We start from the raw sequence: 21,203 nt of genomic DNA, 5'->3' as shown, positions 1-21,203 counted from the left end.
TGATACAGGAATCAAGAGAGCATTTCTTGATTTGCAAGTAGTAAAATCATTTTTGGTGACTTTCTTGCTATTTGTTTTTAATTCTATTCCATTGTTATCAGAGAATGTGACCTGTAAATTGATATTGTTGAATTCATTATAGCTTTCTCCGTAGCCAATTACATTTTTAATTTTTGGAAATGTTACATGAACCCCACCAAGAAAGGAATACTTTCTATTTATGGGATAAACATTCTATAACTTTGTATTATATTGAGTTTAGTGATATAATTGCCAATTCCTTTATGTACTTATTTTTCTGTTTACTGGAATTAATTTTGAAAATAAAAAACAAATACATAAAAAAATTAAAATAACCTGTTAATTTGTATTCTTTTGAAGTTATCCTAAATTCTTTTTTTTTTTTTTTTTTTTTTTTGTATACGTGGGGTCTCACTATGTTGCCTAGGCTGGTCTCAAATTCCTGGCCTCAAGTGATCTTCCAATCTTGGCCTCCCAAAGCACTAGGATTATAGGAATGAGCTACTGTGCCTGGCCCCTAAACATATTTTTTTTTTTTTTTTTGAGATGGAGTCTCGCTCTGTCGCCCAGGCTGGAGTGCAGTGGCGGGATCTCAGCTCACTGCAAGCTCCGCCTCCCGGGTTCACGCCATTCTCCTGCCTCAGCCTCCCGAGTAGCTGGGACTACAGGCGCCCGCCACCTCGCCCGGCTAGTTTTTTGTATTTTTTAGTAGAGACGGGGTTTCACCGTGTTCGCCAGGATGGTCTCGATCTCCTGACCTCGTGATCCGCCCGTCTCGGCCTCCCAAAGTGCTGGGATTACAGGCTTGAGCCACCGCGCCCGGCCCCCTAAACATATTTTAAAGGCTATATTCCATTTACTTGTTTAGTGAATACAGACTTGTGATTATTATATCTTCCTTGTCAATTTCCCCAAATTTAATGTATAATCTAATAAAATTTTACCTAGAATTCAGAGTTAAAATTTTTGAATTATATTATTGAGCCTATATTTAATATGAAAAAAGAAGTGCTTGAGACAAGACAATAAAATTACAAAAGATTACTGAGGAGGGACTTACCTCATTGGGTATTAAAATATGTTATAAAACGACTGTAACTAAAATAAAATGACATTAGTATAGGATTAGACAAAGCAGTGAGTCAAACAGAATAGAAAGCCCAGAATCAGATCTCAATATACATATGCAATTTAATAAATGACAAACTGGTATTTAAATTCAGAGGGAAAGCATAGTTTACGTAATAAATGGTGTGGTTACAATCAATTATCCATCTGGAAGGAAATAAAGTTGATTCTGTACCCTACCTCATACTAAGCCCCAAAATAAATTCCAGATGGATAAAAAATGTTAATGTAAAAAGAATCTTTTTTGATCAAATTTATGATACTATATCAACAGCTGAAGAATTATAAACTAATAGAAATCCCAGATGCTAAAAAGACTAGACAGGCATAATTTCCTTTGTTAAAAAGAGCATGGGAAAATAAAGTGTCTATAGACAAAGAATAGGTTGGGGAAACATTAGCAATGCATGTGACAGATAAAGGGTTAATATCTTTGATATATTAAAAAACTCTTAAAAACTGATAAGAAAAACAGGAAATAAAATCACAAAAGAGCAAGTTACTAAGATCAATAAGAAGATGCTAAGTCTTGTTAACAGCAAAATAAAAATGAGACTCTGGTTGTTAAATCCCTGTGTTCTAGACCTCAGATGAAAGCTCCTAAATTAGAGAAATCCAGAGAGATTGACCCAGATGTGGTCAGACATTGAAACGTCAGGAAGGAGTTGAGATTTCCTCGTTCCAGAAGCCACATCTGTTTTAGAAAGAGGTCCTCCTTATCAGCTCATGGACCTCTTTTTTTTTTTCCCTCAACTTTCTTTTCTGCTCTCTTCCAGTGCCAGACGACCCTTTACAATGTCTATTGGTGATGTTTAGTTCTTTGAAGGTAAGGCTGAGATCAGCACCCAGCAAACACAGGGTTGAGGGCCTCTGAATCGCTGTAGAAGGGAATATGGCTCTAGGGGCCTTCCTGGGATTGAATGGATAAACATCAGCGTCCTGGCATGGGCACAAGGTTCTGTAGCATGCAGCTTCCCCATCACTGCTGGGGCGACACCAAATAGGGGAATAGTGCCCTTTGTAGGATGCCAGACTGCACCACTTCTTTGGGAAGGAGCCGTGGGCTTCCCTACCCAACACATACTGGAAGTCTACTGCCAGGCAGTGTTAATCCTACACCACGGCTCGTGCTCCAGAGTCAGTGAACTACAGCTGAGTGCCTGCATTGCTATTTATTTATTTATTTATTTATTTATTTATTTATTTATTTATGACAGAGTCTTGCTTTGTCACCCAGGCTGGAGTGCAGTGGCACGATCTTGGCTCACTGCAACCTCCACCTCCTGGGTTCAAGCGATTCTCCTGCCTCAGTCACCTGAGCAGCTGGGACTACAGGTGTGCGCCACCACGCCCAGTTAATTTATTTTTATTTTTATTTTATTTTTAGTAGAGACGGGGTTTCACCATATTGGCCAGGCTGGTCTCGAACTCCTGACCTCGTGATCCACCGTCTCCGCCTCCCAAAGTGTTGGGATTACAGGTGTGAGTCACCGCGCCCGGCCTGCTTTCTCCTCTTTAAATGCACTCTCTAAAAGGCAGCTGGAAGAAGTCCCCAAGGAGGGAGAACATCTGAAAAACGGAAGTTCCCCTCCAAGCCAAAACTAGTTTCCCCCTTCTCCTTTTCTACTGGTTTTTTCATCTTCTTCTGCGGTCCCAAGCAGATCAGTCCAATGTTTACTTCTGCAATTCACCCAACTGCATCCAAGCCCGCCACAGGGGCTCTGAGGCTAGCAGAGACTTTCTCCTGGGAGAATCCCACACTTACCATCCTTCCATTCTCGCGTGGCTGGATTGATGATGCCAAAGAGCTCATCATTTGTGACTGCTTTGGGATTGAGGTCAGTCCAGACGGGGCGCCGTTTCATGATCTGATAGGTCTTGTGCAAGGATCTCAGCACCTGTGACTTGCCGGTACCAGCGCCACCAACCACGAATACAGAGTGCCGCACAGCCAGGAGCTCCTCCAGCTGGACCACCTGGGGAGGCAGGAAATTCAGCCAGAGGGACCAGTCTGCGACTCACCTGCATCCCAGCCGCTCTCCTGTGACCCCAGCTGGTGTGTGAAGTGAGACCTGAAGTGAACAGAGGAAGAGTTATCTACACCAAGACGTGAGGAGGTCTGAAATATAGGGGCAAAACAATTCATTTGTTCCTGTATTCATCATTCAGGTATATAATTATTAGTCACCAATGAAGTGCTACAGAGTGTGCCAGTTGAGGGGAATTCAGATGTGATTCTCCTGCCCTCTGTGATCTTAGAGTGTGATGGAGAAGAAAGTCATGTGGACAAATTATTCTAAGGTAAGAGGATAAGTACTATCTCAGAGGTATTTATAAGGTGCTGTGGAAACAAGAGAGGAGGGAACCATTGATTTTGTACACATAAAGGGAATGAGAAAGGCTTCATAAAGGAGGGGACATTTGAACAAGGGCTCCAGGGATGAGTAGGAGGTTGCCCAGAAGAGGAAGGAAATTCCAGGCAGAGGTAACAGCACGAAGAAAGGCTTGCAGTGTGACAGAGTATGATGTGACTGGTTGGCCAGATGGTTTGGGGAGGCTGGAGTCAGAAGTCCTGTGGGGACCATGGTGGCACTGAAGGTCTCATCACTCTTGGGCTGGTTTGCCTCCAGGCACAGCTTTCCACACTGTTGCAGCACGTTTACTGGAATAAAAATCAGACCAGCCACTGCCTTCACTCTGTCCCCTTCATTGGCCTCCATGGTTCTGGCGATGAAATACAAATCCTTAGATTGGTTTACAAGGTCTTTTTGCAGTCTGGCCCAAATCAGACTCCAGTCTTATCTCTTATCCTGCAACACACACAGTCCAGCCAGAGAACTACTTGGAGCTCTTAAATGGTGCTCTTTCCTGTATCCGTTCCTTCTGCTCAGAGTGACTTTCAGCTGGACGCGGCAGCTCACCCCTGTAATCCCAGAACTTTGGGAGGCCGAGGCAGGTGGATCACCTGAGTTCAGGAGTTCAAGACCAGCCTGGCCAACATGGTTAAAAAATACAAAAATACTAAAAATACAAAAAATTAGCTGGGCATGATGGCGGGCGACTGTAATCCCAGCTATTTGGGAGGCTGAGGTAGGAGAATCGCTTGAACCTGGGAGGTAGAGGTTGCAGTGAGCCGAGGTCGTGCCATTGCACTCCAGCCTAGGCGACAACAGCGAGACTCCATCTCAAAAACAAACAAACAAACAAACAGAGACAAACAAAAAACAAAAGTGACTTCTCCTGCCGTCTTCTGTCTAAACCTTTGCACGTTCCTCAGGAAGCCTTCAGTCTGACCCATGCCTAGTACAGATGTCCCATACTAGCCTACATCCTAGTATCCAACATACTGCAGTGGTTACTTTTTTTTGTCCCCATATTCTATTATCCGCTCCTTGAAGGTAGGCAGGACTGAGCTTTTTTCTCTCTCCTTACAAAGTCTAGCAGAGAAGCTGGCACGTGCCAAATGATGAACGAATACTTGTCGAAAATGTGAAGGATGACCGGAAAGGCTGGATGGGCCTGATTGTGAAAGGTCTTACATATCATGAGAAAAAAATTTGAACTTTACTGTAGTTCAGATTTCGCCCTATAAGATCCTTAGCAGAGGAAAGGTGAACCGAACAGAAAATGCACCAAAATGTTGACAGGGCAGTGAGAGAATAAGCTTTTTCCTGTATGTTTTATTTTTTCTATAGTTTGAAAAAATAAGTAAGGACCTTCTCTCTCTCTCTCTCTGTGTGTGTGTGTGTGTGTGTGTGTGTGTGTGTGTATATATATATATATATATATTTTGTTTTTTCTTTTTTGAGATGGAGTCTCACTCTGTCTCCCAGGCTGGAGTGCAATGGCACAATCTCAGCTCACTGCAACCTCCACCTCCTGGGTTCAAGTGATTCTCCTGCCTCAGCTTCCCAAGTAAGCTAGGATTACAGGCACCTGCCACTGCGCCCAGCTAATTTTTGTATTTTTTAATAGAGACGGGATTTTGCCATGTTGGCCAGGCTGGTTTCAAACTCCTGACCTCAGGTGATCCACCCACCTTGGCCCCCTAATGTGCTAGGATTACAGGCGTGCGCCACTGCGCCTGGCCAGGACTCCTATATTTTCGAAATTTAAATGATACAGGTGTTAGAATTCTAGAATTCTATGACCAGGGAATTTAGGAGGAGAGCAGCAGTGCTAAGCTCAGTGTGAAGGTAGTAGATTAAAATGGCTGTTTGGGGGCAAGAAGATCAGTGTCAGTTGTGGCAGGATCATTTCCTGAGATATTACTTTGCGTCTTGTTGTCCACAGCATCAGTGTCTTTTTTACTCTGTCCCAGGGCGTTGCTGTTCCTATGATTCAGGGCCCAAAAGCACCCAGAAAAGAGTCTCTTCCTTCAATGACTTTATGCAGGATCATCTCAGATAGGAATGAGGAGAGAGTTGGGAAGAACCTCCAAGGAGGCTTAAGCTCAGATATGAGTGAAAGAGAGTCCGCCATGTGAAGGCCAGCAGGAAGAGCCATTCCGGGTACAGCAACAGTGAGTGCAAAAACCTTAAGTTCAGCATCAAGCTTAGAGGGCTGAAAGACCAGGGGCAAAAATGGGAGAGCGGCGCAAGGTGAGACAAAAGAGGCAAGCAGGGGCCAGAAAGAGATGCAGAAATTGGTAGCTGGAATTTCATCCTAAGTATAATAGGACGCATTTGGAGGTTTTAAGCATGAAATTGACCTGAGGTCATTGCAGAAAGAAAAGAAAGAAGAAAGAGAAAGAAAAGAAAAGAGAGAGAGAAAGAAAAAGAAGGAAAGAAAGAAAGAGAGAAAGAGAGAGAGAGAGAGACAAAGAAAGAAATAAAGAAAGAAAAAGAAAGACAGAAAGAAAGAAAGAAAGAAAGAAAAGAAAAAGAAAGAGGGAGGGAGGAAGGATGGAAGGAAGGAAGGAAGGGGAGGGGGAGGAAGGAGGAGGAAGAGGGAGAGGAGAGGGAGGGGGAGATGGTACTCTGGCTCCTGAATGGAGATTGTATTATATTCCTAGACTTTTGTTTGTTCCTTTGCATAAACAAGGGATTTAACAGAGATGCTGGGAAGATTTAAAATTGCTTTCTAGATCCATCACCTTTTCTTTTTTCACGTCAACAACTTTAGTGAGACATACTTCATGTACCATAAAATTCACCCTTTAAAGTGTACAACTCAATGACTTTTAGTATCTTCACATAATTGTAGAACCATCACTACTATCGAATCTTAGAACATAGAAAACCCAACAGAAAACCCCACACCCATTAACAGTCAATCCCCACTCCCCGCCCCCACCTCTGTCCTATGCAACCTCTGGTCTACTTTCTGCCTCTAAGACTTGTCTGTTCTGTATGTTTTATATAAATAGAATCATACAATATGTGGTATTTTGTGACTGGTTCTTTTTTGACTTAGAAAGATGTTTTCAGTCATGTTGTAGAATGTATAAACACTGTTTTCCTCTTCTTTCCCTAGCTTTATTAAGGTACAATTGAAAAATAACAATTGTATATATTTATGGTGTATAATACGTTTTGATATATGTATACATTGTGACATGATTAGATCAAAGTAATTAACATATATCTCACCTCACATACGTATCACTTTCTTGTGCTAAGAACATTTAAGGTCTACTCTCATTGAAATTTTCAAGTATGCAATAATCTTTTTGATTATAGTCATCAAGCTGTACAATGGATCTCCAGAACTTATTCATCTTGTCTAATTGGAACTTTATACCACCCTTACAGACACACCCAAAATGATGTTTGACCAAACATCTGGGCACTCTGTGGCCCAGACGAATTTACATATAAAATGAACCGTCACAGTCCCCATAACTTAGAAGTTCAATAAAACACACAAGAACTTGCAGCTTATTACTCCATTCTTGCTTTGAATAAGTTCACTTTTCTTAAGGTTCTCTTTTCTGGGAGACTACTGACTTCCTGCTCTAACTTGAATTGATTGCTTTCTAGGCCTGCTAACGGCTGTCATTTCAGGATTTTTTTTTTTCTTGATTCTTGATTTTTTTGAATCTCACAGTATTTTTCTTGTTTTTCATTCTTGTTTTGCTGTAGTATGTCCTCAAGTAACTTACTCAAAAAGGGTGCATAAGAAGTAACATTTATGATTCTGAGAATATCATGGATGATAATTTGGTTATATAGAATTCTAGTCTTGAAATCATTTCCCTCAAAAAATTTGAAGGAATGGTTTTCTTGTTCTCTAGTATCCAATTTAGCTGACAAGAGATTCTGAGTTCCTCTTGAATTCCTTTCCTGGATCACTTGTTGATATGGTTTGGCTTTATGTCCCCACCCAAATCTCATCTCAAATCCCCATGTGTCGAGGGAGGGACCTGGTGGGAAGTGATTGGATCATGGCGGCAGTTTCCCCCATGCTATTCTTGTGCTAGTGAGTGAGTTCTCACGAGATCCGATGGTTTTATAACCAGGATGGTGCGGAAAGGAGGTGTAGCATGTAGAACAGAGCATGGAGTCTGAACTTAGACTTCATTTCAAGCACCCGCTCCTCTACTTGATTTGTAGCAGATTGTTATTGAACTAGAGCTGTGATAAATGCTACGAAGGAAAAATGCACTGTGCAAGGAAGACAAAGGGTGTCCACAGCTCTTTATTTCCCCTGCACTCTTTCTGTCTCCTTCCTGCTGCCTTGTGAGGAAGGACTTGCTTCTCCTTCACCTTCTGCCATGATTGTAAGTTTCCTGAGGCCTCCGCAGCCATGCAGAACTGTGAGTCAATTAAACCTCTTTCCTAACTACCCTGTCTCAGGTATTAATACACTAGTACTACCTCCTCACTCAACTAGGAGACTTATTGTTTTCTCTTGATTCTTGACCTCTGAAATTGCATTATGGTGTGTCCCTGCACAGACTCATTTAAAGTCATTCTGTTCAGTACTGTCTTTCCAATGTAGATACATGTCTTTCCAGCTCTAGTTAGTTTCCTGTTCTTTTTCTAGAATTCTTTCTAGTAACATGTTGGATAACCTAAATTGATCCTCTGTACATCATCTCACCTCTCACACTTTGTCTCTGTGTGTGTGTGCATGTGTGAATATTTTACCATACACACACACATAATACATAATACTGTTTATAGCTTTATCCTGGGATGTTGCCTTTCGCTTTATTTTCCCATCCTCTCACTGAATTTCGAATGCCATCAATCATACAATTTTATATTTAAAACAGGTCTTTATAATTCTCCAATAGTGCTTTTTATTTTGTACAACGGCATCTAATTCTTGTTTGTTAGATATCATTTTTAAAATTTCCTTCAAAGATGCTAATTTGAACTTTAAAAATGTTCTCTTTGTTATTTTCACTGGCTGTTTTTGTTGTGTGTGTGTGTCTGTCTGTCTGTGTCTGTCCATTTGTCTTTATCTCGCGTGTTGTTGGGTTTCTTCAATATCTGGTAAGCCTCAAGGTTAAATAAGGAGCTGTGCTGTGTTTTCTAGGAGGCTGGGAGGTGTATTCTCCTCTGCTGGTCCCAGGTGCTCTCTTTTGCTGGTCTCCACCCAGGATAGTAGGATTGAGTGGAGGCTCTGTAGATGTGGCCAGATCTTGGCCTCTGTCCTTTCATTTGTGGGTGAGTGAGCAGATAGTTGGCATTCAGGCTGAGGTACACCAAACAGAATGGAAGGGCTATAAAGTAAGGATCCTCCAACTTTCCCTTGTATTCCCTACCATTCATTCCACATTATGGGTCCCCAGTGAAGAGCGGTTGAAATGAATTATCACTAACTAGGGATTTTTACATCTAAAACATATTTGTACATCTAAAACAACACTTTGGATTACGGATGAAGGATAACCCATTGTCCAGGACAATAAGTAAGAGATAGAGAAATCCTGGGAGGAAAAACCATGTGTACCTTGAGCACAAAGTTGTCCTCAGCCTGGAGCTTCAGATCCACTATTGCCTTCCTAACCAAAGCCTCGAAGTTGGGGTCTCTCCTCCGGGGGACATCCAGGGCGGGAAAGAGGTCCCCGATCAGGCCCATGAAGATGGGCATGTCATCAGTCACAATCTTGGGGATGTTGAAGTCCCGCAAGGAGCGCATCAGGACCTGGTCCTCAGGCCGGTCAGGGTCTCCTCGCTTCAGGGATCCCGCCACCACCAGCACGGACTTGATGGCCCGCAGGCCCCAGTCGTAATGATCCTGTGGGCAGTGTTAGACCAAAGTGGCAGAGAGACAGAACACCATGTGCTAGGGTGAGTGTCTGCAGAATCATAAATATCCTATCACCGTTAGGTCACCTCTGAAGCTTGGGCAGAGACATGGGAAGGAATGACTTAGAAAATTATGATTCCAGAATTCTAGTTCCTGGTCGAACGCTAGCTACTTTTCCAGTTGTGACAACAGCAGGGCAGACATAGAACATACAAATGATGTAGGGGTCAGAGAGATCAAACAGAACCATTTTCAAACCTATCTGGCTACTCCTTGCACACTCAGCAGGTAGAATTGGAAGGGCTGTCAAGGAGGGAGCCATGTTAACTCTTAGAGATGGCAGATGCTGAGCTTACATGCGCTGCCTTGGAGACCTTCACATTCTATGGGAAAAGAGGTTTCAAGAATAGCTCCTTAAAGTGGGTTCTGTCAAAGATGAACCCCCTGGTCACGGTGCTGCCAGTAGGGTCTGTGGGAGAGCAGACCACACTGCTGATAGCAGGCTTCCGGCGGCAGCATGGAGTGGGAAGGAGCTGTAGTGGGCAGAACAGAGCATGGAGTCTGAACTCAGACTTCTGTTCAAGTCCCAGCTCCTCTACTTGACTTGTAGCAGATTGCTATTTAATTAGAGCCATGAGAAATGCTACCAAGGAGGCTGGGTGCGGTGACTCATACCTGTAATCCCAGCACTTTGGGAGGCCGAGGCGGGTGGATCACAAGGTCAGGAGTTTGAGACCAGCCTGGCCAATATGGTGAAACCTCGTCTCTACTAAAAATACAAAAATTAGCTGGGCGTGGTGGTGGGTGCCTGTAATCCCAGCTACTCAGGAGGCTGAGGCAGGAGAATTGCTTGAACATGGGAGACGGAGGTTGCAGCGAGCTGAGATCACACCACTACACTCTACCCTGGGCAACAGAGGGAGACTCTGTCTCAAAGAAAAAAATTAAAAAATTAAAAAATTAAAATGCTACCAAAGAAAAATGCAGTGTACAATGATGACTAAGAATGCAGTGGCTGTACCCAGGATATGGATCAGACTACCCTAAGGAAATGGCATTAAAGAAGACCTTAAAGGAGTGGAATTCAGTCAGGCACAGATGAAAAAGAAGTGCAGTCAAGGCAAGTGAGAACAGGATGTCCACAAGCTCAGGTGAGAAGACAATCAGTTTCAAGGAACTCAAAAAAGATCAATGGAGATGCAGCACCACACGACAGGGAGAGAGCTGTGAGCCGCTGCTGTGGAGGTAGGAGGAGACAGAACACCCTGAAGTCTTTAGCAGAGAGTGATAAGGACATTGGTCTCTATCTTAGGACAAGTGAGGAGCGTTTTTAAATCATCACTCTAGCAAGTGGCTAAAGAACAGATCTGAGGAATTAGAATAGAGGTGGAAAAACTAGTAGAAAGGCAGTTGCAATAGTTTAAACAAAAGATATGGGTGCTTGGAACTCAAGTGGTAGCAATGAATAGGGAAAGGAAATGAGACTTATTTGAGAAATATCCAGAACATAGAATCATTAAGGGTTCATTAAAAATTATATACAGGGCCAAGGAAGAGAAAATGGTCCAGGGTAACTCCCAGGGTCCTAGAGTTAGCAAATGAGTGAATGAGGGGTCAGCATACTGAGGCTGGGAACACAGGAGAAGGAAGCTTGGGCTTAGAGCTGATGGAGATCAGCTTTAGAGTGCTGAGCTGGAGGAGCTTTTTAAACACTCGGGGGAGCTGTGGTACAGACCATTGAATGTACAGGTTTAGAGCTCAAAAGAGAGGTTTGGGATAAAGCCTTAAAAGAGGGAGTCACTGGCCTGGAAGTCAACGTTGGGAAAGAACCGAGAGAGGGGGTACAATGAGAAAAGAAGTATGAGGAAAACAGGATTTTCTGCATCTTGGACAGACTCCACAGGGCTGAGACAGCCTGTGTTATGGCAGTAAAGGTGATCAAAACAAGATATTCCCAAAGCTCACTGGGGACAGCCCAGGGAAGCTTGGTCATCTATCCTTGACAAAAAGAAATTCTCTGTTCAAGGCAGAAACCTTGCAGGTAATGTTTTGCTAAGGTGCAATTTTTCTGTGAATTTCCGCCTGCCTTAGGCGGAAGCTACAGGTAAGGCCAAGCAACTATGAGAAGCTCAAAGCTGGTTAACAACTAACCTTCTTCCCTGACTCTCCTCATCTATGTCCCTTCAGGTACAGACCATTTCCTCCAGGGGTTTTTTATTGACCACTGTAATGTCTCTCATGGGACACTGGTGTCTGTGACGTGTTGCTAAGTATTCTATTAAAAAATGGAGTTTTGAGGTTAATTTTGAAAAATGCAGAGCTAAAGAAATGAACATAAATCTTTATTGCAGAAGTGTTCCGAGCTTTCGATATGCTTACGGGCACAGTGACTCTCTATGAGAAAGCTCGAGCATGTTTTCCTAATACATTTGTTCCAGAACGTTTCCAGAGCTGGGGCTGTTGCACAGTGCTGGGTTGTGTAGCCTCCTTAGAGATCCTACCTGTTTGGAGAGAAGCTCTTTGCACAACTGGTAAAGAGTGATGAACTTTCTGGCTAATGACCGGGCTTCAATGAATCCTTCTGCCACCAGCATGATTTCACAGATCAACTCAAAGTCTGGAACCACCATTGCACAAGGCCTGAGTATAGGAAGACAGAAGGCCCAGTCAGTTTCCCAAGTAACAGTGTTGAAGAGGAGACCTGCAAGAAAATAGGCATTGGCCGAGATCACACATGGAGGCAACTGCGAGTGCAAAAACTCATGGAAAGACCTCAGCCATTATTTCATCTAAGACTTTCAATGTATTCTATGTGTTGCTGCAGTTAGCATGAAGACTTTCAACTTAGAGATGAGTTAGCTAAGGATAAAGGAAATGAAGTCGCCTTCCTAAGGGGCCGGATAATGTTAGCAGGCAGGGGCAGACTTGGAGCTACTGTGTCTTACACAAGGCATGGATTAGTAAAGCAAATTGTCTAGAACAGATTCGAGGCTTAGAATAAGGAATTGAATTTCTCTGGGTATCTACAAGAAACTGAGAGTTCCCCTATTCTTCATCCTCAAAATATGTGTCTTCTCTAATCCTAAACACGCAGAGCTTATCCTGTACTTATTTGAATACAAATGTAAATTTCTCATGATGAGGCCTAAAGCATGTATTAAGTGGGTCCAAAAGTAATTGTGGTTTTTGCCATTACTTTCAAGAAACTGAGAGTTCCCCTATTCTTCCTGCTCAAAATGTGTGTCTCCTGTAAGCCTAGACACCCAGGGCGTATCCTGTACTTGTTTGAATACAAATGTAAATTTGTTTGAATACAAATGTGAATTTCTAATGATAAGGTCTGAAGTGTGTATTAAGTTGGTGCAAAAATAATTGCGGTTTTTGCTATTACTTTCAATGGCAAAAACTGCAATTACATTTGCACCAGCTCAATATTTATTAACGCTATCTTGACACAGAATGGCATATACAATAATATAGAAAGGGTTTTCTAGAACGCTTTGTTGCGATTTTCTTTTTCCTCTGGCACTAAAAACATTTGATTTTAAAATTACTTACATTTTATTAATTTGTTAGGTATGTAATAGGAACCTAAGGTTGTTACATTTCTTTAATTGCATTTTCCCTATACTGATATGAAATTTTCATAAACATTTCATTCGAGCACATTTTTTTCTTGAAATATTTTACATTGTATTCAAATTCAAAGGAGCAACCAAATGCTTAAATTCTCAAAATTATTTTGCAACTTGCACATAAGAGTAAATATACATTGGTACAACAGAATACTATGCAGCCATGAAAAATAGTGGTGTGAAAGGAAAATTACATAATGACACAAAAAAACATTAGTTAATGAAAGTAGGATACTAAACTATATAGAGTCTGATCCCAATTTTGAAAAAGAAATGTGCTACGGATGCAGTATTGGAAAAAAAATGCCAAACGGTTACACTGATTGTTCCTGGATGACAGGACTGGGGCGGGGGGAGGAGCAGGGACTCTGGTTTCAAACTCTAGCATTCTGCCGCTTACTAGTTGGTTCACTAGCTAACCCTAGTAACTAGGGTTACTATCCTGAGCAATTTGCTGAATGCATCTGTTTTTTCACTATACACTGGAGAAACTAGTACTATCCACCTCATAGGGCCTTTGAGAGAATTAAATGTAAAAGTAGATGTTTGTACTTACTATTTTTGAAAAATACATTTGTTTATTTCCAAATTTCCTTCTATGGGTATGTGTTATGGACTGAATGTTGTGTGCCCCCAAAATGCAATGTGATGGTATTTGGAGATGGGGTCTTTGGGAGGTCATTAGGTCATGAGGGTGGAGCGCTCATGAATGGGATTAATACCCTTATAAGAAGAGGCCAGAGAGCTAGCTCATCCTCTTTCCTCCATGTGAGGATACAGCAAGAAGGTGGCCGCTTGCAACCTGGAGGAGAGCCCTCACCAGAGCCTGACCATGCTGGCACCCTGCTCTTGAACTTTCAGGCTCTAGAACTGTGAGAAATAAATGTCTGCTGTTTAGGCCACCTAGTCTGCGGTATGTTTATTATGGCACCCTGAACTGGCAAAGACAATTCCATTCAGCAAAAACGATTCAGCAAGAAAAAAAGGTAAGAAAGAATTCTTATCTGGGTGATAACCTACTTCTATAATCATTTGTAATACAACGCTTATTTAATAAATACTTTGTAGAAAAAAATTGCCAACAATGCAGTATTCTGTAGCACCCGTTTAGATAGCTTGCTGGCATTCCAAGAGCTCTTGGTTAACACAGGGACCTGGCTGAAGAAGGATAAGCTGCCATTACTCCAGCGACACATGAATTTGCCACGACTGAGAGAGTGAAGTACGCAGGGAGCTGCCCAGTGACCTCCTACGCCTCTGGAAATCCAATAAAGTGTTGACAACCTCTCTGGACAGACAGCACTATGTTTCTCAGTCCAAAAATGAGACAAAATAGTTCTGTCGGCCAGGCGCGGTGGCTCAAGCCTGTAATCCCAGCACTTTGGGAGGCCGAGGCGGGCGGATGACGAGGTCAGGAGATTGAGACCATCCTGGCTAATGCGGTGAAACTCCGTCTCTACTAAAAAATACAAAAAACTAGCTGGCGAGGTGGCAGGCACCTGTAGTCCCAGCTACTAGGGAGGTTGAGGCAGGAGAATGGTGTAAACCCGGGAGGCAGAGCTTGCAGTGAGCTGAGATCTGGCCACTGAACTCCAGCCTGGGCGACAGAGCGAGACTCCGTCTCAAAAAAAAAAAAAAAATTAGTTTTGTCAGAGCTCCCCACAGTCTATCTCCCTTAGGTAAAAGTTCAGTAACCAGAAAATCAGAAGGCACAAAGCGTTCTTCAGTTTTCTCTTTGTTGGGCCAACTTTTCCTTTCTGGAAAAAGAATGCAGCCTCCAGCTCCTGTGAAGAAATGTATTTGTGTTTTCTTATCAAAGTAAAGAAGGTTTTAAAATATGGCAATGTCCACCCGTAGCAAGGGTGAAGTAAAAGAGGTGCTCTCATGCATCTCTACGAGGAGTGCAATTTGGTACTACTCTTTTTAGAAAGCAATTTGGCAATGTGTATCAAGAGCCTTAAAAATGTTTCTACCCATTAACACAGTAATTCCACTTCTGGGAAGCTAGCCAAAGAAAATAATCATGCATACAGAAAAAAAGATTTATGTACAAAGATGTACATTACAGCATTATGCATAAATTTACTTTAAATGTTAGAACGTCTTAATATTTAACCATGCGGGAGTAGTTAATTACATTGTAAACTATGCACTTGATAAAAAAAAACCTGCAGCCATGAAATGAGATTTATCAAGAATATCTAATAGAAGGAAATAGTTATGATATAAGAGACTATGAAACAAAAAAACAAAACAACACAAAACTATGTAGACCGCAAATGTAGGGTACTGACGTGTGGATTTAAAATGTGTATACAAAGGAGAACAGAACACAATTAAGCAGAAAGCAATTTTACTGCATTAAAGACATTAAAGATGGCTGTTAAAAATCTACTTTTCCAAATGTTCCAAATTTTCTTTAAAATATACATCACACATTTGAAGTGGAAAAATGAAAGAAACTTCTCTTTTGGGGCTTTTGCATGGGGCAGAGCTGACACTCACCTGAAGAGAGCCTTGAGGTTCTCTGGCAGCTCCGTGCGGCCGGCATAGCCCGGGTTCATGGTGATGAAGATTCCGACAGAAGGATTCAGGCTGATCTCCTCCCCAAGGAAGTTGAAGCACTGCTTCTTATCTCTAATCGCATCTTGAATGCTTTTTACCTGGTGAACCAATCAATCAGCAAGAAATTCCTCAATTGCATTTCAGTGGAAGGGTCATAACTAAAGCTGGGAGCCTGTAGTCACACACAGCACAGAGAATTGTCCTGTGGCCCCTTTCACTGAAAGACAGGCATGATGACCACACCCCAGACCCCTTACTTACAGGCCCTGGGTGCATGTCTAAAAGAAATCTGGCCACTGCTAGGCACAGTGGCTCATGCCTATAATCCCAGCGCTTTGGGAGGCCAAGGCGGGCAGATCACTGGATGTCAAGAGTTCAAGACCAGCCTGGCCAACACGGTGAAACCCTGTCTCTACTAAAAATACAAAAATTAGCCAGGTGTGGTGGTGCACATCTGTAATCCCAGTTACTTGGGAGACTGAGGCAGGAGAATCATTTGAACCAGGGAGGTGGAGGTTACAGTGAACCGAGATCATGCTACTGCACTCCAGCCTGGTTGACAGAGCGAGGCTACATCTCAAAACAAAACAATGAATCTGGCTGCCCACGTCCATATTTATCACACTGTGGTTAACAGCATGGGAGGGAACAGCAAACAGGTGTTCAACTCCCTGAATGTGGGTTCTCTCTGTAGTAATGGCTGAAGTGTATTAGGGCTGACCACTGGCCGGACACAGTTCTGGCCACTACTTATGTATTAACTCATTTGAGCTTCACCATACTCGGAGGGGGGCGCTTCAATTACATCATCACCATCTCAGATAAAACAGAAGCATGGTGAGATGGAAACATTTGCCCAGAGTCACACAGCTACTAATTGGGGCATCAGGATTTGAATCCAGGCAAATGGATCCTGGAGCCTGTGCTTTCAGGTATTGTGTGATGGTGAGGATGCCATAGCTACCTGCTGAGCTTGTTCTAAGTAAATGAAATAAAGTCTGTGAAGTGCGTAGCCTACAGAAAATGCTTAGAAATACCAGCTAACATGAGGGATATCCATGTGACCATTCTCATCGCAACTGTGGTCCCTGTCTTGGTTTAACTCCTCATAGCCACCCCCCAGACTACACCTCCAGAACAGGTCACCCTTTACAGATGGAGCAAGGCTAGGCTGGGCCAGACCCAGAGGGCTGTTAGTGCTTTTCTCTTTAGAAGATCAGACTTTTTCTTAAACTTAGTCTGGAGTCAGAGGAGGATTTACCCTGAAGCTTGACCCACTCAGATCTATGTTCTAGATTACTCTCTAGCAGTCGGAGGAGAGGCAGAAGTGAAATTCAACCATTTATTGTCACACCTGGTGCTTGGAAAAGGGTTAAGCAAAAATGATCAGCAACAGAGCAAAGATGAAAGGGACACAGTTTCAGGCTAGCCCACAGCCTTGTCCAGCCCGGCCCCAGAAGGTCTTTGGGAATTTCCAGCCTCTTATGTTCTCAGAAGCAAAACCCAAAAGCTGGGGCGGGTGCGAGGTTTTGAATGAGCCTCAGCAGGTCGGCTAAGTCCAGGGTGCTAGAAGAGCAAAGGGTAGCCTAGTTCTGTAGAGATAGGGCTGTAGGGTTGTGTGTGTGAAACAGTGGGAGGGGTTGGGGGGGGGCAGCTGGACCATCTACCACTGGGCACGGCTGTCTCCAGAGTACACAGTTTGCCTGGATGCATGACAGTTCTACAATTAGGATTCAGCTCTCTTCCCAGAGTGAAGCGCTAATGACTGTATGCGTTTGAGCTCACAGCAATTAGTTTGAAACTGAGACTTCTTTTCTACGTGCAGAATATCAATGCCATCCTGGCAGAAGCAGGCTTCAGCAGCCAGGACGCTGGCCAAACAGATCAAGCTCTGCTGGTTTGCGTGGGGCTCACAGCCCAGCCCAGCTCTGCCGTGGAGCCTCTTGCAGCCTTCATCATCCTGCGAGTTACGTGACTGGCAAAGCCTGGTTCTCTCCTTTGTTCCCAGTCTTCCCGTCCATAAAATATACAAAGCACTTGCCTTATTAGGGAGTGGGAAAGCAAGTTTAATTAGCGCTTATAAGTTGCTCTGCTACCTTTGGGCGAAGACTAAGGCACGAGCCTAGGACCTTTTCTGCTGCTCATTCTGACTCAGCATTCTGTCTCGAAACACCGAAGCCCAGAAACCTCACGCTCAGCAAGAATTTATGATGCACTTTCGGATTGGAGGCATCTGTGCTTTTGTGTAAAATTCTGTAGAGGGGCTCTTGAGGGAGAGTGTTGAACAGACTCAAAGATGCAGTTAATGTTGGAGCATCGGTGCTCATAGAAATTTTGGTTAGGCTGGCTTGTACAGGACAGGCGTTAGCAGCAACTGAGGCCCGCAGAGGAAATCATTAGAACATAACAATGATCAGGGTCTGAGAGACCTTGATAACGTCCAGGTCCTGGGAAAGGCCAGAGGGTCTTTCGGGATGCTTGGAAGCAGGGACGGGGGAGTGGAGAAGCAGGTGGACTAGGGATGTATGGATTAAATGCAAGCCCAGCCAGATGGAAGTACAACACAGGTAGTTTGGCAACTGATAGCTAAGGCTGCCAGGCACATCTCACCCACTGGGATCTGTTTCTCTATTGAAAATGCACTGTTTTCTGAAGATCTTAAAGCCACAGTGAATAACAAAAAATAATAACTGACATTTTTGAGCATTCAGTATGTACCGGGGATGATTCTGAGTACTTTCTGTGAATTATTCCATCCAAAGCTTTTAACAGTTGTTTAAGATAGGTAGTCTTAGATCTTCATTTTACCGATGAAGAAACTGAGGCAGAAGGCAGTTAAGAAACTGTGCTATGTTTATGTAAGATGTTAGCATTCAGGGGAGGCTAAAAGTGAGATATGTAGAAATTCGATGCTATTTTTACAACTTTTCTATAAATCTAAAATTGGTTCAAAATAAAAAGTTAAAAGAAAAAAAAAAAGAAACTTGCCTGAAACCCCACAGTTGGTAAGTGGAGCAGCTCAAGTTTAAAAGCCAGGCAATCTGGTGCCGAAGCACATGCTTTTAGCTACTTCCCCCAAACGCTCTTGTACCAGAAGAAGCACTGTGCTAGCCACAGACCAGTTTCTCACCAAACACATACGTTTTCAGAGCAATTTGTTTTACTCTGAAAACCATCATGTTTGTTATAATTTAGAGGCATACTTCCCACAAAATAAGAAAATATGGTTTTGCCACACATTAAAAAGACAAATAATCACGCCTGTAATCCCAACACTTTGGGAAGCCGAGGCGGGCGGATCATGAGGTCAGGAGATCGAGACCATCCTGGCTAACACGGTGAAATCCCGTCTCTACTAAAAATACAAAAAAATTAGCTGGGCGTGATGGCACGTGCCTGTAATCCAGCTACTTGGGAGGCTGAGGCAGGAGAATCGCTTGAACCCGGGAGGCGGCGGTTGAAGTGGGCTGAGATCACGCCAGTGTACTCCAGCCTGGGCAACAGAGTGAGACTCCGTCTCGAAAACAAAAATCAAAAAACAAAACAAGAAAACAAACAAAAAAAGAACACAAATGAATAAAAATGGAAAGCTATGTAGGAACCAGTGTTCTCAATTGGGGATGAGCTGGCAATTCCTCTCTCCCAGGGGTCATGTGGCAATGTCTGGAGACACTTTTGTTGCTGCCGGCATTCAGTGGGTAGAGGCCAGGGATGCTGCTCAACATCCACAATGCAGAGGATAGATCTTCACAAAATAGAATGATCGGCCGAAAGCATCAATAGTGCTGAGGCTGACAAGCCCTGATCTAGACCAAACATTTTACCAGTGAGGACCCTGAGGCTGAGAAGATATACTTAACCTCCATCCCACACCATGTGTCCTTGGGTCCAAACCAACTCCCATGCAAATTCTTAGCTCCACCTCCAAGATAAATCAAATCAGAAATTCTGGGAATGGGGTTGAGCAAATCACGTGGGAACAGGCCCTCCAGGTGATTCTGATGGATGCTGAAATTTGAGAACCACTGCAGTCCAGTCAATTCTTACATTTCTACTCATCCCTACCTCTGCCCAGGTGGCCTCATTCATAGCTGCATACTGACTTCCCTCTCTCAGATGGGAGGGTGTTGAACAGACTCAAAGATGCAGTTAATGTTGGAGCATCGGTGCTCATAGCAATTTTGGTTAGCCTGGTTTGTACAGGACAGGATTTAGCAGCAACTGAGGTCTGCAGAGCAAATCACTGGAACATAACAATGATCAGGGTCCAGAAAGCCTGGAAAAGGCTTTCCAGGTCCGGATCCTGGAAAAGGCCAGAGGTTCCCCTCTCTCCTTCTCTCAGATCAGCCTGGGCCTCCCACTTCCTTCTGCCCCGCTTGGCCTGGAGAGGCTTTGCCCCTGCAGAGCACTGGCTGGGACAAACTGGGCTCAGTCTTGGGGGTCTTGATGTGAACCCAAACTCTACAGTCCTCAGTGGTGTTTTCCTCATTTTTCAGTCTCTCTCTCAGCTCTGGTTCTCAAAATTTGCTGAACGTGTGAACCATGTGGAAAGTTTTTAGAAAGTACCCACTGGTCCTATTCCACAGGAACTAAATCAACGACTTTTTGGGGTGCAGACTGTGCATTACTATTTTGTAGAATTACCCAGGCCATTCTAATGTGCAGCCAGGGTTGAGATGACTGTGCCACAGTGGCACAGTCCCCGATTTTATTGTGCATAGAAATCACTGGAGGACGTGTTAACATGAAGATTCTGTTTCAGCAGGTCTGGGGTCGGGCCTGAGACTCCGCATTTCTAACAAGCTCCCAGGGAGTGCTGGTGCTGTTGGTTCACAGTTTGAGTAGTGTGGGGCTAGATGACACCAGCCATGCCCGGCACCCTCTGCTGTCACTCTCAGGACACCTACCTGAAAGTCAATGAACTGTTCTTGCCACTGGGCTATGCTGCCCCATCCCAGTTTCACGGTCCACAGTTGCCCCTCAGCCAGATGGTTTTACTGTCTCTTTCCAGTCTCTATGGCCCTTAAAATTGCACATCTTTCATGGAACGTATTTTCTGCCTTATCATTTGGATACTTTGCCTAGGTTTTCTTCTTTTTTTTTTTTTTGAGATGGAGTCTTGCACTGTCACCTAGGCTGGAGTGCAGTGGCGCGATCTTGGCTCACTGCAAGCTCCATCTCCTGGGTTCACACCATTCTCCTGCCTCAGCCTCCCGAGTAGCTGGGACTACGGGCACCCGCCACCACGCCCGGCTAAGTTTTTGTATTTTTTAGTAGAGACGGGGTTTCACCGTGTTAGCCAGGATGGTCTCGATCTCCTGACCTCGTGATCCGCCCACCTCGGCCTCCCAAAGTGCTGGGATGACAGGCGTGAGCCACCGCACCCGGCTAGGTTTTACTTCTATATATTGCAAGCCAGCCCTGATGTCCAGTGATCAACCTTGTTATCTGCACAAGCGTTGCGTGCCCGTCTGACCATAAGCGCTGCATTACTTGCATGAGGATGACACCTTTCCTCTCATGACTGGAAGCTGCTGATCACAGAGGCTTCTGTCCCTGTATCTTCCCACTCAGGCTAGGGACTTGTGTCTGACTCACTCAGTGAAGTATTAAGGCCGTGCAGTCTCTGTGCAGATGACATACTTTAAGGAG

The 21,203-nt window shown here is 43.7% G+C and overlaps 1 protein-coding gene across 1 annotated transcript in view; it reads right to left on the bottom strand.

Moving 5' to 3' along the window:
- DNAH9 (dynein axonemal heavy chain 9) overlaps positions 1 to 21,203 on the bottom strand; it is a 381,289-nt gene that overhangs the window by 218,336 nt on the left and 141,750 nt on the right. Inside the window, exons 29-32 of the mRNA XM_003912358.5 lie at positions 15,492 to 15,649; positions 11,853 to 11,991; positions 9,052 to 9,339; positions 2,915 to 3,125 (exon numbers count right to left, since the gene is read on the bottom strand). Of these exons, the coding sequence (XP_003912407.4) occupies positions 2,915 to 3,125; positions 9,052 to 9,339; positions 11,853 to 11,991; positions 15,492 to 15,649 (796 nt within the window). The remainder of the gene's footprint in view (positions 1 to 2,914; positions 3,126 to 9,051; positions 9,340 to 11,852; positions 11,992 to 15,491; positions 15,650 to 21,203) is intronic.

This window comes from Papio anubis, chromosome 17, assembly GCF_008728515.1.
Source record: "Papio anubis isolate 15944 chromosome 17, Panubis1.0, whole genome shotgun sequence".
Taxonomy (NCBI): Eukaryota; Metazoa; Chordata; class Mammalia; order Primates; family Cercopithecidae; genus Papio; species Papio anubis.
The sequence above is the reverse complement of the archived record's forward strand: the minus strand, read 5'-3'. Positions and strand labels throughout refer to the sequence as shown.